This window comes from Neoarius graeffei, chromosome 26, assembly GCF_027579695.1.
Source record: "Neoarius graeffei isolate fNeoGra1 chromosome 26, fNeoGra1.pri, whole genome shotgun sequence".
NCBI lineage: Eukaryota > Metazoa > Chordata > Actinopteri > Siluriformes > Ariidae > Neoarius > Neoarius graeffei.
The window spans coordinates 27,922,710-27,943,539 of NC_083594.1; the positions used below are offsets into that span (position 1 = coordinate 27,922,710).

Consider the following 20,830-nt stretch of genomic DNA (forward strand, 5'->3'; position numbering starts at 1 on the left):
GTGGACAGATGAGACCAAAATGGAAATTTTGGTTTAAATGAGAAGCGTTATGTTTGGAGGAAGGAAAACACTGTATTCCAGCATAAGAACCTTATCCTATCTGTGAAACATGGTGGTGGTAGTGTCATGGTTTGGGCCTGTTTTGCTGCATCTGGGCCAGGATGGCTTGCCATCATTGATGGAACAATGAATTCTGAATTATACCAGCGAATTCTAAAGGAAAATGTCAGGACATCTGTCCATGAACTGAATCTCAAGAGAAGGTGGGTCATGCAGCAAGACAACGACCCTAAACACACAAGTCGTTCTACCAAAGAATGGTTAAAGAAGAATAAAGTTAATGTTTTGGAATGGCTAAGTCAAAGTCTTGACCTTAATCCAATCGAAATGTGGAAGGACCTGAAGCGAGCAGTTCATGTGAGGAAACCCACCAACATCCCAGAGTTGAAGCTGTTCTGTACGGAGGAATGGGCTAAAATTCCTCCAAGCCAGTGTGCAGGACTGATCAACAGTTACCAGAAACGTTTAGTTGCAGTTATTGCTGCACAAGGGTGTCACATCAGATACTGAAAGCAAAGGTTCACATACTTTTGCCACTCACAGATATGTAATATTGGATCATTTTCCTCAATAAATAAATGACCAAGTATAATATTTTTGTCTCATTTGTTTAACTGGGTTCTCTTTATCTACTTTTAGGACTTGTGTGAAAATCTGATGATGTTTTAGGTCATATTTATGCAGAAATATAGAAAATTCTAAAGGGTTCACAAACTTTCAAGCACCACTGTGTGTGTATGTATGTATGTATATATATATATATATATATATATATATATATATATATATATATATACACAAATACAACCCCGATTCCAAAAAAGTTGGGACAAAGTACAAATTGTAAATAAAAATGGAATGCAATGATGTGGAAGTTTCAAAATTCCATATTTTATTCATAATAGAACGTAGATGACATATCAAATGTTTAAACTGAGAAAATGTATCATTTAAAGAGAAAAATTAGGTGATTTTAAATTTCATGACAACAACACATCTCAAAAAAGTTGGGACAAGGCCATGTTTCCCACTGTGAGACATCCCCTTTTCTCTTTACAACAGTCTGTAAACATCTGGGGACTGAGGAGACAAGTTGCTCAAGTTTAGGGATAGGAATGTTAACCCATTCTTGTCTAATGTAGGATTCTAGTTGCTCAACTGTCTTAGGTCTTTTTTGTCGCATCTTCTGTTTTATGATGCGCCAAATGTTTTCTATGGGTGAAAGATCTGGACTGCAGGCTGGCCAGTTCAGTACCCGGACCCTTCTTCTACGCAGCCATGATGCTGTAATTGATGCAGTATGTGGTTTGCCATTGTCATGTTGGAAAATGCAAGGTCTTCCCTGAAAGAGATGTCGTCTGGATGGGAGCATATGTTGCTCTAGAACCTGGATATACCTTTCAGCATTGATGGTGTCTTTCCAGATGTGTAAGCTGCCCATGCCACACGCACTAATGCAACCCCATACCATCAGAGATGCAGGCTTCTGAACTGAGCGCTGATAACAACTTGGGTCGTCCTTCTCCTCTTTAGTCCCTGATTTCCATAAAGAACTTCAAATTTTGATTCGTCTGACCACAGAACAGTTTTCCACTTTGCCACAGTCCATTTTAAATGAGCCTTGGCCCAGAGAAGACGTCTGCGCTTCTGGATCATGTTTAGATATGGCTTCTTCTTTGAACTATAGAGTTTTAGCTGGCAATGGTGGATGGCACGGTGAATTGTGTTCACAGACAATGTTCTCTGGAAATATTCCTGAGCCTATTTTGTGATTTCCAATACAGAAGCATGCCTGTATGTGATGCAGTGCCGTCTAAAGGCCCAAAGATCACGGGCACCCAGTGTGGTTTTCCGGCTTTGACCCTTACGCACAGAGATTCTTCCAGATTCTCTGAATCTTTTGATGATATTATGCACTGTAGATGATATGTTCAAACTCTTTGCAATTTTACACTGTCGAACTCCTTTCTGATATTGCTCCACTATTTGTCGGCACAGAATTAGGGGGATTGGTGATCCTCTTCCCATCTTTACTTCTGAGAGCCGCTGCCACTCCAAGATGCTCTTTTTATACCCAGTCATGTTAATGACCTATTGCCAATTGACCTAATGAGTTGCAATTTGGTCCTCCAGCTGTTCCTTTTTTGTACCTTTAACTTTTCCAGCCTTTTATTGCCCCTGTCCCAACTTTTTTGAGATGTGTTGCTGTCATGAAATTTCAAATGAGCCAATATTTGTCATGAAATTTCAAAATGTCTCGCTTTCGACATTCGATATGTTGTCTATGTTCTATTGTGAATACAATATCAGTTTTTGAGATTTGTAAATTATTGCATTCCATTTTTATTTACCATTTGTACTTTGTCCCAACTTTTTTGGAATCGGGTGTGTGTGTGTGTGTGTGTGTGTGTGTATATATATATCAGCTGGATAGTACAGTGGTAATGCTCACTGACTACGACGCGGGAGATCAGGGTTCGAATCCCGGTCGGGGCAAAACATCATCCAGTAAGGGTCCTTAGGCAAGACCCCTCATGATATATCAGCCTACCTCAGGAATGAGTGAAGACATAACTGATAGTCATACCGGCTCAGACGTCGCCCGGGTCAACAAGGTCTGCGTCAGTTGCTAGGGAACCAGGGCAAACTGATGAGAAATGGGCTAACAAGACATCGATGGACGAGGACAGAAAATGCGGTTTGCTGGAATGCTACTATACAAGCAATCAGAGAGAGGGGATACATGCAGCAAATGTGGGACCATTGGATACTTCGAAACCCACAATCTAGGCTAACAAAGAAACAGCCAACATCCGTAATCGAAATCTACTATCACAACTAGAGATTAATGAAATACAACGATGCTACGGCAAGGGGGAGCGGAGATATCATCATCATCCCCACAACCAGAGATTGGGTACCAAGCCCCAACAGCTAACAGCCTCAACACAGGAAGGACCTGAGAAGGAAGATCGTGACCCCCGACGAATACCGAAGCTTGCCAAGTACCTCCAGAAGATCTACTAGTAGATGTGAATGCTGCTCTGAAGACAATCTCCACAAGAACCATCACTGAGACCAACAAGCTGATACACAGTACAGCAACAGTAATCATGGAGATGCTTGGACACAAGGTGGGCTCGGGACATAACAAACAGTATCCACCATGGAAGAGACGATTAGAGGCCAAGATAAAGGCAGCACAGAGAGAAGTTAGCCAGCTAGCTAAACTACAGAAAGGGAACATGGTGAATAAAGGGGCACCCAGGAACCACTCACTCTCCATACCAGAGGCACTCGAAACTGCCAAACAGCGACTAACAGCTCTGGCCACCCAGTTGAAGAGATACACCAAGGAGGGAGAGGCCAGGAGAATAAACAAGCTGTTCTCCACTGAACCAGCCAAGGTGTACTCTCAGTGGCAGGGGAACAACAACCGGTCAGACCCACCAAGAGCTGAGGTGGAAAAATACTGGAAAGACATATGGGAAAGAAAGGCATCACACAACACCGATGCCCAATGGTTAGTGGACCTAAGAGCTGACCACAGCAACCTCCCAGAACAAGAACCAGTAACCATCTCAATGGCAGACATCCAAGAAAGAGTGTCAAAGATGAAGAGCTGGACAGCACCAGGCCCCGATATGATCCATACGTACTGGCTGAAGAAGCTAACTGCACTCCATGAACGCCTAGCAGCACAGATGAACCAGCTGCTGAGGGATGGGACCCACCCAGAATGGCTAACCCAAGGCAGGACAGTCCTAATCATGAAGGACCCCCAGAAGGGACCCATCCCATCCAACTACTGGCCAATTACCTGTCTCTGCACAACATGGAAGGCCCTGTCAGGCATCATTGCGGCAAAAATGAGTAAGCATGTGGCTCAATACATGAGCGAGGCACAGAAAGGAATTGGCAGTAACACCAGAGGAGCCAAGCACCAGCTACTGGTCGATAGAACAGTCGCCCGAGACTGTAAGAAGAGACAGACCAACCTGTGCACTGCCTGGATTGACTACAAGAAAGCCTACGACTCAATGCCACACACATGGATACTGGAATGTCTGGAACTGTATAAGATCAACAGGAACCTAAGGACCTTCATCCAGAACTCAGTGGAAATGTGGAAGACAACCCTAGAGGCCAACTCAAAACCCATTGCCCAAGTCAACATCAAGTGTGGCATATACCAAGGAGATGCACTATCACCACTGCTGTTCTGCATAGGCCTGAACCCCCTCAGTCGGATCATCACGAAGAGCGGCTGCGGGTACCATCAGCCACCTGCTCTACATGGATGACATCAAGCTGTATGCCAGGAACGAACGAGAAATAGACTTGCTGATCCACACCACCCGGATCTACAGCGATGACCTAGGGATGTCATTCGGATTGGACAAGTGTGGCCGGATGGTCTCAAAGAGAGGCAAGATGATCCGGACTGAGGGGATTGACCTACCAGAGGACAACATAGGTGATATCCAAGACAGCGACAAGTACCTTGGCATCCCACAGGCTAATGGAAACCATGAAGAGGCCACAAGGAAGTCAACCACAGCCAAATACCTCCAGAGAGTAAGGCAGGTCCTGAAAAGTCAGCTGAATGGTAAGAACAAGGTCCAAGCCATCAACATGCGCTACCAGTCATCAGATACCCCACTGGTATCATAAACTGGCCAAAGGAGGAGATAGAAGCCACAGATATCAAGACTAGAAAGCTCCTCACCATGCATGGAGGGTTCCACCCCAAGTCCAGCACCCTGAGACTATACACTAACGGGGGCGTGTCTACGGGGGGGGGCAGTGCCCACCCTGAGATAAGCCTTGCCCACCCTGATAAATTGGTTGCCCATCCTATAAAAAACGCCTGTGAATATCATCACAATATGCGCGATTTTGCTCGGAGGTGGCGTCTTGTGTTCTCCTTTAAATCCATTTTGCACTCTACTGCTTTCTCATTGGCCATTTCGAAAGGGAAGGGGAAGGGGGGGTGCCCTGCCCACCCTATATATAAAAAAGCTGCGTGCGTGCTCGCTCTACGTACATGCGGTAGTAGCAAAGTCAATGTTAGTGTGTACGGCAGTACTGTAGATTCCGAGTTAATAGTTAACAGTAATACATTGCTTACTTTCCCTTCTGATAGTCATGCATAGGTTTCTCATTAAAAAGCAGACACCCTCACCCCCCCGTGCCCAGCACTTCCTCCGATACTGAGGACGTTTCTCAGCCCAGCACCTCTGCCCTCAACCAAAGTTGCCTCAACACCGTGCTAAGCGCTGCATCTTTGTCGGTGGATGCTAACATCGTACGTGTCTCTGTTCCCGTTGACGCTAGCACCTCTGCTACAACAGATATTACCGATAAAGATGCATTGCTCTGCACAAACGTTACAGACATACAGTCTTCCGTTCCCCTTGATTTAAACACGGATAGCCCATCTCAGCCCATTCTAAAAATGTATCAAAAACGCCTTTTTGGCCAAACCTACCGGTCATTTAGTGCAGGCTGGTTTCAGTCACGGCCATGGTTGGAATATTCAGTCTTGCAAGATGCCAGCTTTTGCTTTGCCTGTCGCAAATTTAGTTTAAATTCGGACAACATATTCACCAAACGTGGGTACACTAATTGGAAAAAGGCTCTGGAAAAAGACGGTGGCTTTAACAAGCACACTTCCAGCCTTGTGCACATTAGGGCGATGTCCGCCTGGCAGGAGTGTCAACGCCGTGGAGAGACAGGAGAAAGTATCGTTCACCTTCTCGGTCAAACTCAGATTGAAAAGAACAGATACTATGTGAAAAGTGTAGGTGAAGTCATACAATTCTTCGCAGTAAATGAACTGGCTTTTCGGGGGCACACTCACGGGGCTGAGAATGAGGAAGGGCTTTTAATCCGGCTGTTCGAGTATACACTCCTCAAAGATCAAAAACTGAAGGATATCTCAAAATGCATCCCCGAAAATGCTAAATACACGTCTAACACCATCCAAAATGAGATAATTGAAACTCTGGCAAAAATGGTTCTAAAAGAAATCAAAAGGAAATATGATGAGGCTGACACCCCTGGCATGAGCATCAAGTGTGATGGCACCAGGGACCGCTGTAACATTGAGAACCTGTCAATAATAATTCGATTTGTCCGGAATTCCATTCCAGAGGAACATTTAATTGGCTTAGTTGAATTGGACCAGCTTAATGCTGAATATATGTGCAATCAAATCCTTTCACATTTGTCTGATCTGGGTTACAGTGCAAATAATTTGGTCTCCCAATGCTATGATGGTGCTTCTGTTATGTCAGGAGTGAGGGGTGGTGTCCAGGCCTTGCTACAGAGCAAAGTTGGCAAAGACATCCCTTATGTCCACTGTTACAATCACCAACTACATCTGGCAGTGGTACATGCAATGCAGTCTGAGCCTCTAGCAAAGAAGTTCTTTGACTGGTCTGGTGCAATGAACACATTTTGTCACAGACATTATGTTGTACATAGATATGACACCCCCCACACTGAAAAGACTCCTTGAAATCCGATGGGCCAGTCATCATGATGTCACAAAATCAATTGTTGACAATGAGGATGCCATCAGGCAGCTTCTGTCTGAGGTAGCAGATGATAACACTGCTCCTTTTGACCTCTGTACAGAAGCGTGTGGTCTTCTGACCCAGCTGAACTGCCTGAACTTCTTTGACACTGGTAGATTTCTCCTTCGTGTGCTTGGTGCGCTGAAGCCAGCCAATTCAATTCTCCAGTCACAAACAGTAGATTTATGCACTGCAGGAGAGGTGGTGGCAGCCTCACTGAGTACACTGAAGGAGTTATGTTGCGACTCCTTCTGGGAGGAGCATTTCTCTCACTGTGGAAGCACTCCTAATCCACCTAAAAGGAGACGGACAGTTAACTCCCAGCTTGATGGTAGCATTATTTTGTCAAGTATAGGGCATGGTGACTCCAACAACCTAGCAAGTGCTCCTAATCAGGCATTTAAAAGGGCTATGTACAACATTCTTGACAGAGCTATTGTGGAAATGGAGACAAGGTTCTGTCAAAAAAATGTTGACTTAATGAAGGCGACATCATTCCTCCTGCCCAAATCTGTGTCTTTTCTTGACCCCTCTCTCCTACAGCCACTTCAAGTGCTTGCAGGCCAGGAACTTAATGATGTGGGCTTACAAAATGAAATTGCTGTGGCAAAAACACTGTTAGTCAATAATCTAAGCACAGATGCTAACCTCTCTGAAGTGTGCAAATGCATCCAGCAGTACAAGGAGGCCTTCCCCATGCTGCATAAACTGTATGTCACTGCACATCATTGGTGTGTCATCAGCTGCATGTGAAAGCTCTTTTTCTACTCTGACTCGCATTCTCACACCTCTCCGAAGAACAATGCTGCATTCAAGGAAGACACATTTAGTCATTCTGGCACATGAAAAACAAATAACAAAGAATTTGGATATGAATGAATTTGTTTTAGAATTTTCCAAATCTAACCGCAGACTAATACTGTAGATATTCCAGGTTATACACTAGAAACTGATCACTTATCTAACTAGACTGAGAGCAATTTTCCACTATTCTTGTTCTCTAGTTGGTATAGTTCTTTAATACACCTATATTGCAGCCTATAAGTTCTGTTTGTATTCATAAAAAAGGGAAAAAATATTGATATAAAAATGTTCCATTGCTTCTATTAATCACACAAGTCCATGTAATGACAGGTCCTTTCCTTTTATCACTAGATGCAGATATGGTGCATAATGAAGCCCAACCTTTTTTTCATGTGTCTGTTTTTTTCATGTTTGACCCTCTGAATGTTTGTGTGTGAGTATGGATCTCAACTTACACTACATTCCAAATTATTATGCAAATGACTTTTTTCACTGATTTTCCTGAAGAGTCAATAGAAATGACAATCGTCCTAATTTTCAAGTCATCAACCGTCAGTGTACAAATCAACTGTTTTTGAATGAACAATGCTAACTGTATTTTTTTAAATTAAAAAAAACTAAAAATGGACTGTTCCAAATTATTACGCAAAATAGAGTTTCAAAAGATTTTTGTTCTTGTAAAGAACTAAAAATGGCCATTTGTGAAATTGGAAGCATTAGTAGGTGATAATTACTGGAATCAAAACCTAGTTCAATCAAAACATCTTATAGTTCAAATTGCATTACTGGATTTGTAGCAGATTCAGAGCCCAGTGGGGCTACCCAACTCCCTGGGGTCAAGCAGATGATGATGGTGAGGACGATGATGATAAAAAGTAGCAAATGTCACAAGAGCAATAAACAAAACCTCTTCCAAGCAGTGCAGATTTCCCACCATTATCTTATTTTATCCACTTTGCTTCAACCAATCACCAGCAACTATCATTTAGGAAATCTTTGTCCTATTAATTTGCTCATACCCGTCTGAATGCGCTATTAATCATGGGAAACACATCTGATCACGAAAATGGGGGACTTATACACACATACATACACTACAATAAGAAATGTAATTTGTTGCCCCCCCAAATAAACCAAATGCCCACCCAAGCATGACATCCTGGCAATGCCTCTGTACACTAAGTGGAAAGAGGGAGGCCGAGGGCTAGTGAGCGTCAAGACCACGGTCCAGGATGAAACATCGAAAATCCGAGAATACGTCAGAAAGATGGCCCCAAAGGATGAACTGCTAAGTGAATGTCTCAGGCAGCAGAACCCTGATGAGAGTGCAGAGAAGGAGGAGGAACAGACAACCTGGAGGGACAAACCCCTACATGGCATGTACCACCATCAGATAGAGGAAGTGGCTGATATCAAGAAATCCTACCAGTGGCTGGATAATGCAGGACTGACAGACAGCACAGAGGCACTAATCATGGCAGCACAAGAACAGGCCATAAGCACAAGAGCCATAGAGGCCAGGATCTACCAGAGTAGATCAGACCCAAGATGCAGACTGTGCAAAGAAGCCCCTGAAACAGTCCAGCACATAGTAGCAGGGTGTAAGATGCTAGCTGGATCAGCGTACATGGAGAGGCACAACCAAGTGGCTGGGATAGTATACAGGAACATCTGCAACCAGTATGGAATAGAAGTACCCAAGTCCCAATGGGCCATACCACAGAAGGTGGCTGAGAACAACAGGGACAAGGTTCTGTGGGACTTCAGCTTCCAGACTGACAAACAGATCCTGGCTAACCGACCGGACATAGTGGTGGTGGACAAAGAGCAGAAGAGGGTGGTGGTGATAGATGTGGCGATCCCAGCTGACGCCAACATCAGGAAGAAGGAACATGAGAAACTTGAGAAGTATCAAGGGTTGAAAGAGCAGCTGGAACGGATGTGGAAGGTCAAGGGTTGCGTGGTCCCCGTGGTAGTGGGGGCACTTAGGGCAGTAACCCCCAAACTGGGAGAGTGGCTCCAGCAAATCCCAGGAACAACATCTGAAGCCTCAGTCCAGAAGAGTGCAGTCCTAGGAACATCGAAGATACTGCGCAGAACCCTCAAACTCCCAGGCCTCTGGTAGAGGACCCGAGCTTGAGGATGACATGGATACACACACACACACCCCGCCGGGGGTGAGAAGGAGATTTTTTTTTTTTTATGTATGTATATATGTGTGTGTGTGTGTGTGTGTGTGTGTGTGTGTGTAGCATGTCTCAGTGACCGTTTAAGGCAGAATTTCTGAGGCGGTAGAGCTTGACATTCCCAGATCATACTTTGTCAACTCGACCTCCTTCGGTACACACAGATCAAAACCTGTGTGTGTGTGTCGCTCATGCACACACAATGTTGGACATGCAGAAATTTGTCTCATTTATGACACTAAATGAGAGAATCACTTGCTCAATGGAGTTAAATTTGATTAAAATGTTGTGATATCAGTGTGACATTACATTACATTATTCATACATGATTCCATAACATTGAAATATATTCAGAATGTTTTGCTTATATTTATTCGATAATTAACTCAATGTTCTTGCAATGTACAAGAAAAATTATTTAACACCGGCAGCAGATTCAACACCAGTTTCTGCCTGTGAGACTGTGAGAATCCTTCGGCGGCGCATGCGCCTTCTCTGTATTCGGCTGCAAGCAAGACGCTCTTTGTTTTGAAAGCGTGATCCGGATCCTTCGGAAGTTAAGAGTGAACTAAAGGACTACTTTGGCTACGAAGTTGGGGAAAACCATGTTATCTTAACGATGGTTCTTAAGCAGTAATTTAAAGACGCTCTTAGCCTTTGAGAGGTTTTGGGGAAACCCACCCCTGTGCAGTTAATGTTTACTGTAAGTTCCCACCTCCAGTTCCACTGCAATCACATGTTATAAGAGTTGCAAGGATTTAGATTTTGTTGTTTTGTTTGGGGATTGAGATTTGTTATTGGGGATCTTGCTACTCACTGGAAATTAAACTAACCAGTAACTGGATTTCCCATGATCTTCCTATCCTATGTAGACCATGACCGATGTGGTAGGAAACCCTGAAGAAGAAAGAAGAGCAGAGTTCTATTTCCAGCCTTGGGCTCAAGAGGCCGTATGTCGCTACTTCTACTCCAAGGTAAGGCTTGTTGATTCCCTTTTCTAGTCATCTTTTTTTTTTAAAAGGAACAGATCATTATCCATGCCTTCTCATCCTCAAACCACACCCAAATAGCCACTACAGGAGCGCTCATTTTCAGATTCAGAATAGTTGCCTTAAGCTTTTTGCTCCTAATTTACAGAAGCATGGTCGTGGTGATTTTCATGGTGTCAGCCGTTTTGAAAACTTTTAATTGTCTTCGGCTACAGAGAACAGGCTGTGATTTCAGAGTGCAAAAAGTCCCACATTTCTTTTGCGTTTTTTGTATTCCAGATATTAACAACACACTGCATCTGCGTTAAAGCTTACCAATAAAGCTGATGTCAGGGAATGTCCAGGGACCCTTAGCAGACCCAGAAAGTATTCCCTTGTGATGTGTCCTAACATCCTGAGAATCTTTGCCTTGAAAACAAGTTTTCTTATGGTGTTATTTTCTCAGTGTGTCATCTGTTGTGCCAATATGATGTGTCTTTCGTGATGAAACTTTGGTATCCAAATGGCCAAGGCCTTGGTTGCTGAACATGGATAAGACAATGCTACTTTTCATAACATGCAATACATATTTATTTTTAGCTTTTCCCTCCTCATCTTTGAACTGGGATCTTTGTACCTTTGCATCAGACATGGTTAAAAAAAAATCGCCTTATAGGAGAATGGATTTATTTTGAGGATTCAGCAAGGGGTTTTTTATGTATAGTGATGGATATAAATATAAAGTGAGGCTTTATACTGGCTGTAGCTGTAGATTAAACTGGCTGCAGCTTGTGGGGTTGATGGTCTTTCTATTAGGGTCAGAATCAAGAGAGTATGGAGACAAAAGTATTTATCCAACAAATTTTCTTCAGGGTGTGAGGGGTCTTCCCCCCCCAAATAAATTGTCTAAAGTGTTCCTTGGATGCAAGTGCTGTGTGATTGAATACAGTGTTATAATTCAGAATTATAATTTTCCAGTTCAAGAGGTAGCATCTGTGTAAAATTGGTGTTTATTCAGGCAGGACTACATTTTAGGCCTTGGGTTAGTCAAGAAACAGTGGGTGTAAATTTTCTCGAGGTGAAAAGGTTTGAATGTATCCAATTCAAACTGAAATACAATTAAAAGGGCAGTTGGTAGAGTGCATACCTCTACCAAACCACATATTAACAAAAAAAAATCAAATCACTTGATCCTAGGATGATACTAAAGCTGTACACCAAATTTCATTAAAATCAGCTCACTACATTTTTGAGTAATGAATGAATGAATGAATGAATGAACCCTTTATTATCACTGTTTCCAGTGAAATTCACCATCAACCTGTCCTTACAGAGGGAGAACAGGACAGGAAGACAGGGATAAAAGAAAAAGAAACACAGTAGTAAGATGAGGAAAAAAAGAACCCCCCCACCCCCACCCCCACTATGCTCCTATCAGGAGTTATGCTGGGAACAGACAAAAATAAATAAAATCCTGGATCCACATTCATATCCAGATTTGCATCAAAATCTAATCAGTTATTCCTTGGCCCATGGCCCACCTTTCCTCAATTTCATGAAAATCCCTTTACTACTATTTGAGTTACATTAGGAATATACAAATAAATGGAGGCGAAAACAACCTTCTCCAACAAAGTTGGTGTAGGTAATCATTGGGTTGCACCTGTAACAGATTACTCCATCTCTTCATGGAGTGCAGTTTGAAGAAAAATCTCCTCAAGCTCCTCTCTCCTCATTGAGGGGGACGGTTTCTTCTATTTATTTAAATACGTATAACCTTTGTTCAGGCTCTTCTACTGTGTTTAAAACAGTTTGGGAGACTGATCTGGGAGAGGCAATTCCAGATGAGGTTTGGGAGGAGATTTTAAAGAGTGCACACAGGTCTTCGATCTGTCCTAGGCATAGTTTTATGCAATGTCGGATCCTATATTCATAGCTGCCAACTACTACGAATAAATCGTATTTACTACGAATAAATCGTATTTATTACGATTTGTCGTTTTGATTACGAAAGTACGAATTTACTACAATAAAATACGATTTTGCCAATTTTCATGGGTCATTTTCAAAGTCTATCACCGGTGGGATTCGTATTTGAACCCGTTGTCTTTCAAACTGTCTCTGTGCGTATAGGCCAACGCTCTGACCAATCAGCGCAACAGTCACTGTGACGTAGTCAGAGCGACAGAAAGCAGTGGGGGAGGGTAAACCATAGACATATAAACATAGACGCCGCATTCTGCGTAGAATCATACGTCATCCTCGCCGCCATATTGGATGTGGCAAAGTGGAGATTCTTCAACCGTCTCTGGTATAGCGTCTAGACAGTAGCCGAGAATAAAGATGCCTCATTCATGTGCTGCGTTTAACTGTACCAACGGGTTTACCGTTCAAATGAGATCACATGGGATTACCTTTCACAGGTGAGACTGGAAAAATACTTTTCAATACTGTTCCTTCAGTCTTCAGTTTCCCAGCTCATCTCCACCGGGTAGGTGTATAGTTATAAGCAGTGAGAATTAGATAATACAGTGCCACACTATGATGAACGTTTTTGAACGTATGATGAATGTTTTTAGCCTTTCTGAATGTGAAGGAATCAGTGATGTATCTTGTTTTGGTATGACGTTAGAACCTGGCCGAACTCAGTTTGGCGGTCATTCAGCTCACTTTATTCAACGAGAGTAGGTCTGTGTGGTGACTCAATAAATAAAACAGTAAATTTTTATTTTCATTCACTATTTCCAGTTTTTCCACTATTTCCATCATTTATCATATTCAGTCTTGTACAGTGGTGCTTGAAAGTTTGTGAACCCTTTAGAATTTTCTATATTTCTGCATAAATATGACTTAAAATATCATCAGATTTTCACACGAGTCCTAAAAGTAGATAAAGAGAACCCAGTTAAACAAATGAGACAAAAATATTATACTTGGTCATTTATTTATTGAGGAAAATGATCCCATATTACATATCTGTGAGTGGCAAAAGTATGTGAACCTTTGCTTTCAGTATCTGGTGTGACCCCCTTGTGCAGCAATAACTGCAACTAAACGTTTCCGGTAACTGTTGATCAGTCCTGCACACCGGCTTGGAGGAATTTTAGCCCATTCCTCCGTACAGAACAGCTTCAACTCTGGGATATTGGTGAGTTTCCTCACATGAACTGCTCACTTCAGGTACTTCCACAACATTTCGATTGGATTAAGGTCAGGACTTTGACTTGGCCATTCCAAAACATTCACTTTATTCTTCTTTAACCATTCTTTGGTAGAACGACTTGTGTGCTTAAGGTCGTTGTCTTGCTGCATGACCCACCTTCTCTTGAGATTCAGTTCATGGACAGATGTCCTGACATTTTCCTTTAGAATTCGCTGGTATAATTCAGAATTCATTGTTCCATCAATGATGGCAGCCGTCCTGGCCCAGATGCAGCAAAACAGGCCCAAACCATGATACTACCACCACCATGTTTCACAGATGGGATAAGGTTCTTATGCTGGAATGCAGTGTTTTCCTTTCTCCAAACACAATGCTTCTCATTTAAACCCAAAATTTCTATTTTAGTCTCATCCATCAACAAAACATTTTTCAAATAGCCTTCTGGCTTGTCCAAGTGATCTTTAGCAAACTGCAGATGAGCAGCAATGTTCTTTTTGGAGAGCAGTGGCTTTCTCCTTGCAACCCTGCTATGCACACCATTGTTGTTCAGTGTTCTTCTGATGGTGGACTCATGAACATTAACATTAGCCAATGTGAGGGAAGCCTTCAGTTGCTTAGAAGTTACCCTGAGGTCCTTTGTGACCGCGACGACTATTACATGCCTTGCTCTTGGAGTGATCTTTGTTGGTCGACCACTCCTGGGGAGGGTAACAGTGGTCTTGAATTTCCTCCATTTGTACACAGTCTGTCTGACTGTGGATTGGTGGAGTCCAAACTCTTTAGAGATGATTTTGTAACCTTTTCCAGCCTGATGAGCATCAACAACACTTTTTCTGAGGTCCTCAGAAATCTCCTTTGTTCGTGCCATGATACACTTCCACAAACATGTGTTGTGAAGATCAGACTTTGATAGATCCCTGTTCTTTAAATAAAACAGGGTGCCCACTCACACCTGATTGTCATCCCATTGATTGAAAACACCTGACTCTAATTTCACCTTCAAATTAACTGCTAATCCTAGAGGTTCACATACTTTTGCCACTCACAGATATGTAACATTGGATCATTTTCCTCAATAAATAAATGACCAGGTATAATAGTTTTGTCTCATTTATTTAACTGGGTTCTCTTTATCTACTTTTAGGACTTGTGTGAAAATCTGATGATGTTTTAGGTCATATTTATGCAGAAATATAGAAAATTCTAAAGGGTTCACAAACTTTCAAGCACCACTGTAGGTTGGTTATTGTGGCCTCAGGTTTTGGTAGCTTGCTACGGTATGCTGACTGATTAGCTTACCTGAGCTATCTATCGCGTATCTGTCGCTAGTTTGCAGTGTGCAGGGTATTTCGCACACTATTTATAACCATCACATTAAAAGTTATATATGTTGTTTTGATGCCTGTTTGTTTCCCAAATATATACGTGTGTGTCTTAATGGGTGAATAAAAGGCATCAAGTTAAATATTATTGTAGAAAGGGGCTTTATGAAGTTCAGTCCATTTACTTGCATTGGTTTACGGGGAAGATTTGCCACATCCAATATGGCGGACACTCTGACGTATCCCAGCAATGGGCCACCAGCTCAATGCGGCGTCTATGTTTATATGTCTATGGGGTAAACAAACGGCATGTGGAGAGGGACACCATTGGAGCGTCGAGTGTTTTGGTGAAGATTCAGCGATCATGGAATGAGCGGAGAGCCTCTTCCTGCTCATGTTTCAACGAAAACTCCTAATTCTTCTAAAACTGATTCCAAAGCGGAGTCAAACGAGCGCTGTTCAATAGCGCTTTCTCCAGCGTCGCGCAGCCTTGTCGTCACTCCTGCAAAAGCCCACCCAAAGAATCCAAACAAAAACCTTGCGTTGTGATTGGCGGGCACGATTTGATGCCCGGGGTGTGTTGTTGATTCTGTTCTGTTTGATTTGTAGTCATGTGAAGAAGCAAGTTGAAATTGACACTTTTTTGAGCTGTTTCACTTTGTGCCAAGGATGTTTTGAGACATTTTTATGTTTGGTGTTGATTACAAGAGGTTCCTTTTATGTTTGATCTGTGCCAAATTGCTTTGATGATATATGTATTCTAGTTCCAGGTAAATTTGTTTCCATTGTTGAAAAGAACTTTGCAAATTAATGTAAGATGATAGTTTAGTTTGTAGAATAAATTTTGTCAAACTATTTTGTTTTGGTGTGATTTTTCAGGGATAGTTTTGCTAGAAAGCTTTGGCGGCGACCCCCCACCAAGACTCAGTACCCAACCTTGTATTACTATTTACAATTTCGGAATGTTGGCAGCTATGTATATTGAGCTCACTACACTAAAGCTCAGCTTGCAAGGATATTTGATAGTGTCTCCTCTGTGCGAACGATGCTAATATGCCACAGCAAACTATTTACACGTTTTGGTGCTGCCCCTCCCTGAATGGATTCTGGGCTGAGATCTTTGATATGTTATCCAAGGGAACTGTAAGGGATATTGCTCCTAATGCCTTGACTGCCCTGTTTGGTGTGTGGCCTTTTCCACTTACTTTCTTCCCTGCTAAAAAGGACCTAATAGCATTCACAACTCTGCTGGCCAGGAGGTTGATACTGTTGAAATGGAAATCCCCAGTTCCACCTACCTATACAAACTGGTTCAAGGAGGTGCTTTATTTTCTTAAATTGGAAAAAAATTAGGCTGACCCTATCTGGTAATGCTGTCTCATTTGATAAGACCTGGAATCCCTATCTGTCCTATGTTAACAGCACAAGATGTCAGATCACTTTGAACTGTGCAATGCTGTGCTTTTGGTATATGGTATGTATCTATGCTTTTGTTGTGTGAGTGATTTTGATTTTTTTTTTATTTATTTGTTTGTACCTCTTAATATATTTGTTTATCTGGCAGGGGTAGGTGCTGTGGGGTGGGTGTTTGTTTTGTACGTTGCTGCTTGTTGAATTTCAACTACCATCTGTATCATTGTATGAAAGAGCTATGCGAAAATTTAATAAACAGAATGTTAAAATCTCCTCAAGCTTCACTTTGAAGATTTTTAAATAGGGATACTTGTTTCCTGAAATAACTGATGTACTTATTTCATTCCAGGTCCAGCAAAGGAGACAGGAGCTGGAGCAAGCACTGGGCATCCGGAACACATAAGCAGGAACGGACACCTAAGGGAACAGAAGAGGCAGTCTGCCGTCTTTGGTTCTTGATCAATGACACTAAATTACAGTTTATTTAATCACATTCCTGCTGTGGCTGGTAGGAGACAATGTTTGATGATCCTCCTCCTAAACCAGAAAGATCTCACCTGCTTTGGTTCCCTGAAAACCAAAATGACTCGTCGTCTTCTCTGTTCTGTGTCCTCTCATTATCTGGGGGGGGAATATAGATGCTTCTGCCTTTTTAACTTGTTCCAACTAGACTCAAATGTTGTTCCCGCAGTGGCTGTGATATGAAAAATCTTTCTTTCAGCCAAATGCTGTATAGGCTACTAATAGAAGTAAATAGTCTTCACTGGTATTTTGTTAGTCTGATAGGATGCATGAAAAACTCGAATGCTCAAGTGTGTTTGGGTACCAAAGGAGACCAAGGCCTTGGCTGCTGAACATGGATAAGACAATGATACTTTTCATAACATGCAATACATATTTAAGTCACAAGTGTAAGTGCAGTGTCTTATGTGCAGTGATGCCACAGTGCACCAAGAAGACATTCTAGTTGTCCAAGACGCCCCATGATGTTACAGCGTTCGGCTTTAATTTTGTACATTTTTAATACAGTCTCCTAAACTACATTGGCAAGATCACTGAAGAACTGGATGCTGTTTGAGGCAGATATTTTGAAAGAGATCTCTCTTTCTTTTGCCTTGTTTCTCCAGAACACAAAAAAAAATCAGATACAAAGCATATCTTGGCTGTTTGACCATGGTTTTTTTTTTTTTGTTAGCTTGCAAAGGAAGAAACAAACAATCTATTGAACTAGCTCAGTAATTGGACAAATGGCTTTCAGTATTGTTTTATTGAATGGTTGTATCACCACCTCCTAACAATGACTATATGTTGTGGCAGCATCTCTTAAAGTGCTGAATAGCTCAGTGGCCCACTAAGCTGGTTGATCGTTCTCGGTTTCTCATGACCGTACCATACATGAGGTTTGGCTTTGTGACCTTCCATGCTTTGTGTTGAGTTGTGAGATATTTAAACCTGACAGTACTCCATTACTGTATCATATAGAGTTAATTTCATTATCTATAAAAAGAAAAGTTCCTTTCATAAATGGGTGCTGCATCCATTGTTGTGGATTCCAAATTGTGGCTGACATAAAGGATAAATTGATGAAGTGTTTTGTGGGGCCAAGTTTAGTTTTGTTGGGTTTTTTTGTTTTGTTTGTTTGTGTTTTGTGGTTTTTTTCTCCTGCAAATGGTAGATATTTGTCTTTTTTATATTTTTATCATAATATGGACTGTATAAATATTGATTAGGCTTAGATTCATATTACAGAAGTAGTGTAGTACCTCAGCTCTACAAAGCTATGAAATGGTGAGCAGATGCTTTGAACTAGTCTACTGGCTTTAATTAAAATTGATATGACTGTCCATGCTCAGGTATTTTCTCCACTGTAGACATCTTTAAGCAGTTCTGACCGTGTCACTGGCCATAAATGAATAATTCAGTTTCATACACTCACACTTTCATGAAGGACACACTTTGAGCCATGGTTGTAATGGGCTTGAGTTAAGAGTTGCCAAATTTTCTGAAAGTTGAAGAAATGGTCATGTTTATGATTTTCAGACGCTCAATATTTAATCCTGTGTGCATCATTTCTTCATGACAAAAACTGTAATTTTTTTTCCTTTTATGGACCAAACTTGTTTGAATGTGTCAGCCTTACAATAAAGATGAACTTATATTAATGTTCATTGTATTGATTTCATAACCCTACATATTGTCACGTTCCAGTTGACAATAATATATATATATATATATATATATATATATATATATATATTTATTTATTTATTTATTTATTTTTATTTTTTTTTTTTTTTAAACTGATGTCTGATGTTTAAATGTACTGTGCAAGTCTTCAGTACCGTTATTTTTAGTACAAAAATTTTTAATGAATTCTGCATTATTGAGTCAGTAGGAAAACATTGTAGATTTAGAAGCATTACTTTTTCACAAAATAGGTTATTTGAAAAATGTTTGTCAGCAAAGAAAGCATCTTACATAAGGGACACTTCATACAAAAAGCAATGAAAACTGCTGGTTTTGCTGCAAAATTAAGAGCAAGTGGGACGTCAGTCTCTGGGGGGACAATGACCTGTGACTGGTTCTGTAAGATGCTCAGTAAAACCTACAGCTCATTTCGTTATAAAACTGCACACACGAACTACTATTTAAGAAAAAAAAAAGATGCAAACGGTTGTCACACCCTTTTGACTTTTGTTTAGTTTATTTCTGTTTACTGCACATTGGAGTATTTTTCTTTTAAGTAGAAAGAATAATTATTTTTAAAGGCATCTTTACAGCATTTATTTTGCATAGTACTGTACACATGGACATGCTGTTATAGAAAAATTATCAATGCTGAGGAGTTAACTCAGCTTTACGTTGGGTCATGTCACATCTCGCACCACTCCACCGTTGATTTATTTTCTTATAACAGCACACCCTTTTGTGTTCTCTCTTAGTGGTCATGTAGGAAATGATATTTGACTGTATAAAGGCTTAACCCTTTTATATTCCAAGTTAAATGTTGAAATTCTTCATCTTGTATATTTGGGTTGTCTTAAAATATGAAAGTTGTGAGATTTTGCATGTTTTATAGCTTAATGTGTAAAGGGTTGTGTATTTGGTATCCAAAATTGTCATGCAGGTGTTAAAGCCCTGCATTATAATTCTCAGTATTGCACGAGTGTATTCCTTATATGGCTTCATTTGTGTGGAAACACCTGCCTTTGGGATAGTAGGTTGGGGTTACCAGATTGGGGTAATTCAATTTCACATCACTCAAAAGTGGGATAAATTACATACAACTCAATAGTTGTGCATGGTAGAGACTGAGCTACATAATCTGGCAACACTGAGCTACTATTGGTCATGTTTTGGTGTTGGTGTATAATGCTACTATGAGCGTTTGTATTGAGCTACTGAGTGGTATAGTCGGTCAATCTGGCAACCCTGCATGGGCTATAAATACGTTCTGCAGTGGCGCTCCATGAGTGAGACGCCTAAAGCTGCTCCTCCAAGCAGCCTGGAAACTCCAACACTACGGAATGGCACCTAAGAAAGTCTGTCTTATCGGCTCCGGCAACTGGTGAGTGTGTGTGAGAGAGAGAGAGATCGATCTACATCAACATGTTTCTCTTCATGTCATTCTTTAGTTTAAATGGTGCCTCATATTACTGCAGCGGACAGCAGGATGAACATGGCTCTGTGACATTAGAAATAATGTGTACCTCAGTGCACAGAGATTTAGAAAGATCCGTGAACTGACGGTGCTTCCCCACAAACAAGAACCTGCTTATAAATAAAGCGGGATGGACGAGATTCAGAAGAATCGGTTCCTTTTGAACGATTCCTTTGAAATGCTGTAGTGATTCCATTTGATTCAGTTCGATTTAATTAGCAAGAGCAAATGAATTGTTCAGTGATTATAGCTATAACTACCTGTACAATACTGACTAATAGCCTGTGATTATTTGTCACAATTACCTAGCCAATTTTAAAATGACAAAAAAATAGCCTTTTGTTTGCTATTATACATTATAACTCAAATAGGACATGTTAAAAATGTATATTTTTAAAGGCTTGATTATAAACATAATTAGGCATCAATAAATGAAATCATATAAGGAGTTCATTAAAATCTTTGTTTAATTAAGCTCAAAACGTTTATTCAGTATAAGTTCAGCAGTTCAGCAGGGGGAGGTCCCCCTCCTGAATATACAAGACCATATATTACACATATTTAGACCTGTCGCGACATACCTGGGGATTTGTTATGTAAAAGTGACTAGTATTTGAATCATTACTTGTTAAAATGGACAATAAATACTTTAAAATCTGTTCATACAGTTCA

The 20,830-nt window shown here is 41.1% G+C and overlaps 2 protein-coding genes across 3 annotated transcripts in view; both read left to right on the forward strand.

Annotated features, from left to right (window-relative positions):
• Positions 1-18,659, forward strand: part of smarcd1 (SWI/SNF related, matrix associated, actin dependent regulator of chromatin, subfamily d, member 1) — a 104,849-nt gene extending 86,190 nt beyond the window's left edge. For both annotated transcript variants that reach the window (XM_060911005.1, XM_060911004.1), the window contains exons 12-13: positions 10,504-10,605; positions 16,847-18,659. In XM_060911005.1, coding sequence (XP_060766988.1) covers positions 10,504-10,605; positions 16,847-16,900 — 156 coding nt within the window. In that variant the 3' untranslated portion in view covers positions 16,901-18,659. The remainder of the gene's footprint in view (positions 1-10,503; positions 10,606-16,846) is intronic.
• A 1,305-nt stretch (positions 18,660-19,964) lies between these two features.
• The window catches only part of gpd1b (glycerol-3-phosphate dehydrogenase 1b), an 82,984-nt gene continuing 82,118 nt past the window's right edge, over positions 19,965-20,830 (forward strand). The window contains exon 1 of the mRNA XM_060910496.1: positions 19,965-20,065. Within this exon, the coding sequence (XP_060766479.1) occupies positions 20,025-20,065 (41 nt within the window). The 5' untranslated portion in view covers positions 19,965-20,024. The remainder of the gene's footprint in view (positions 20,066-20,830) is intronic.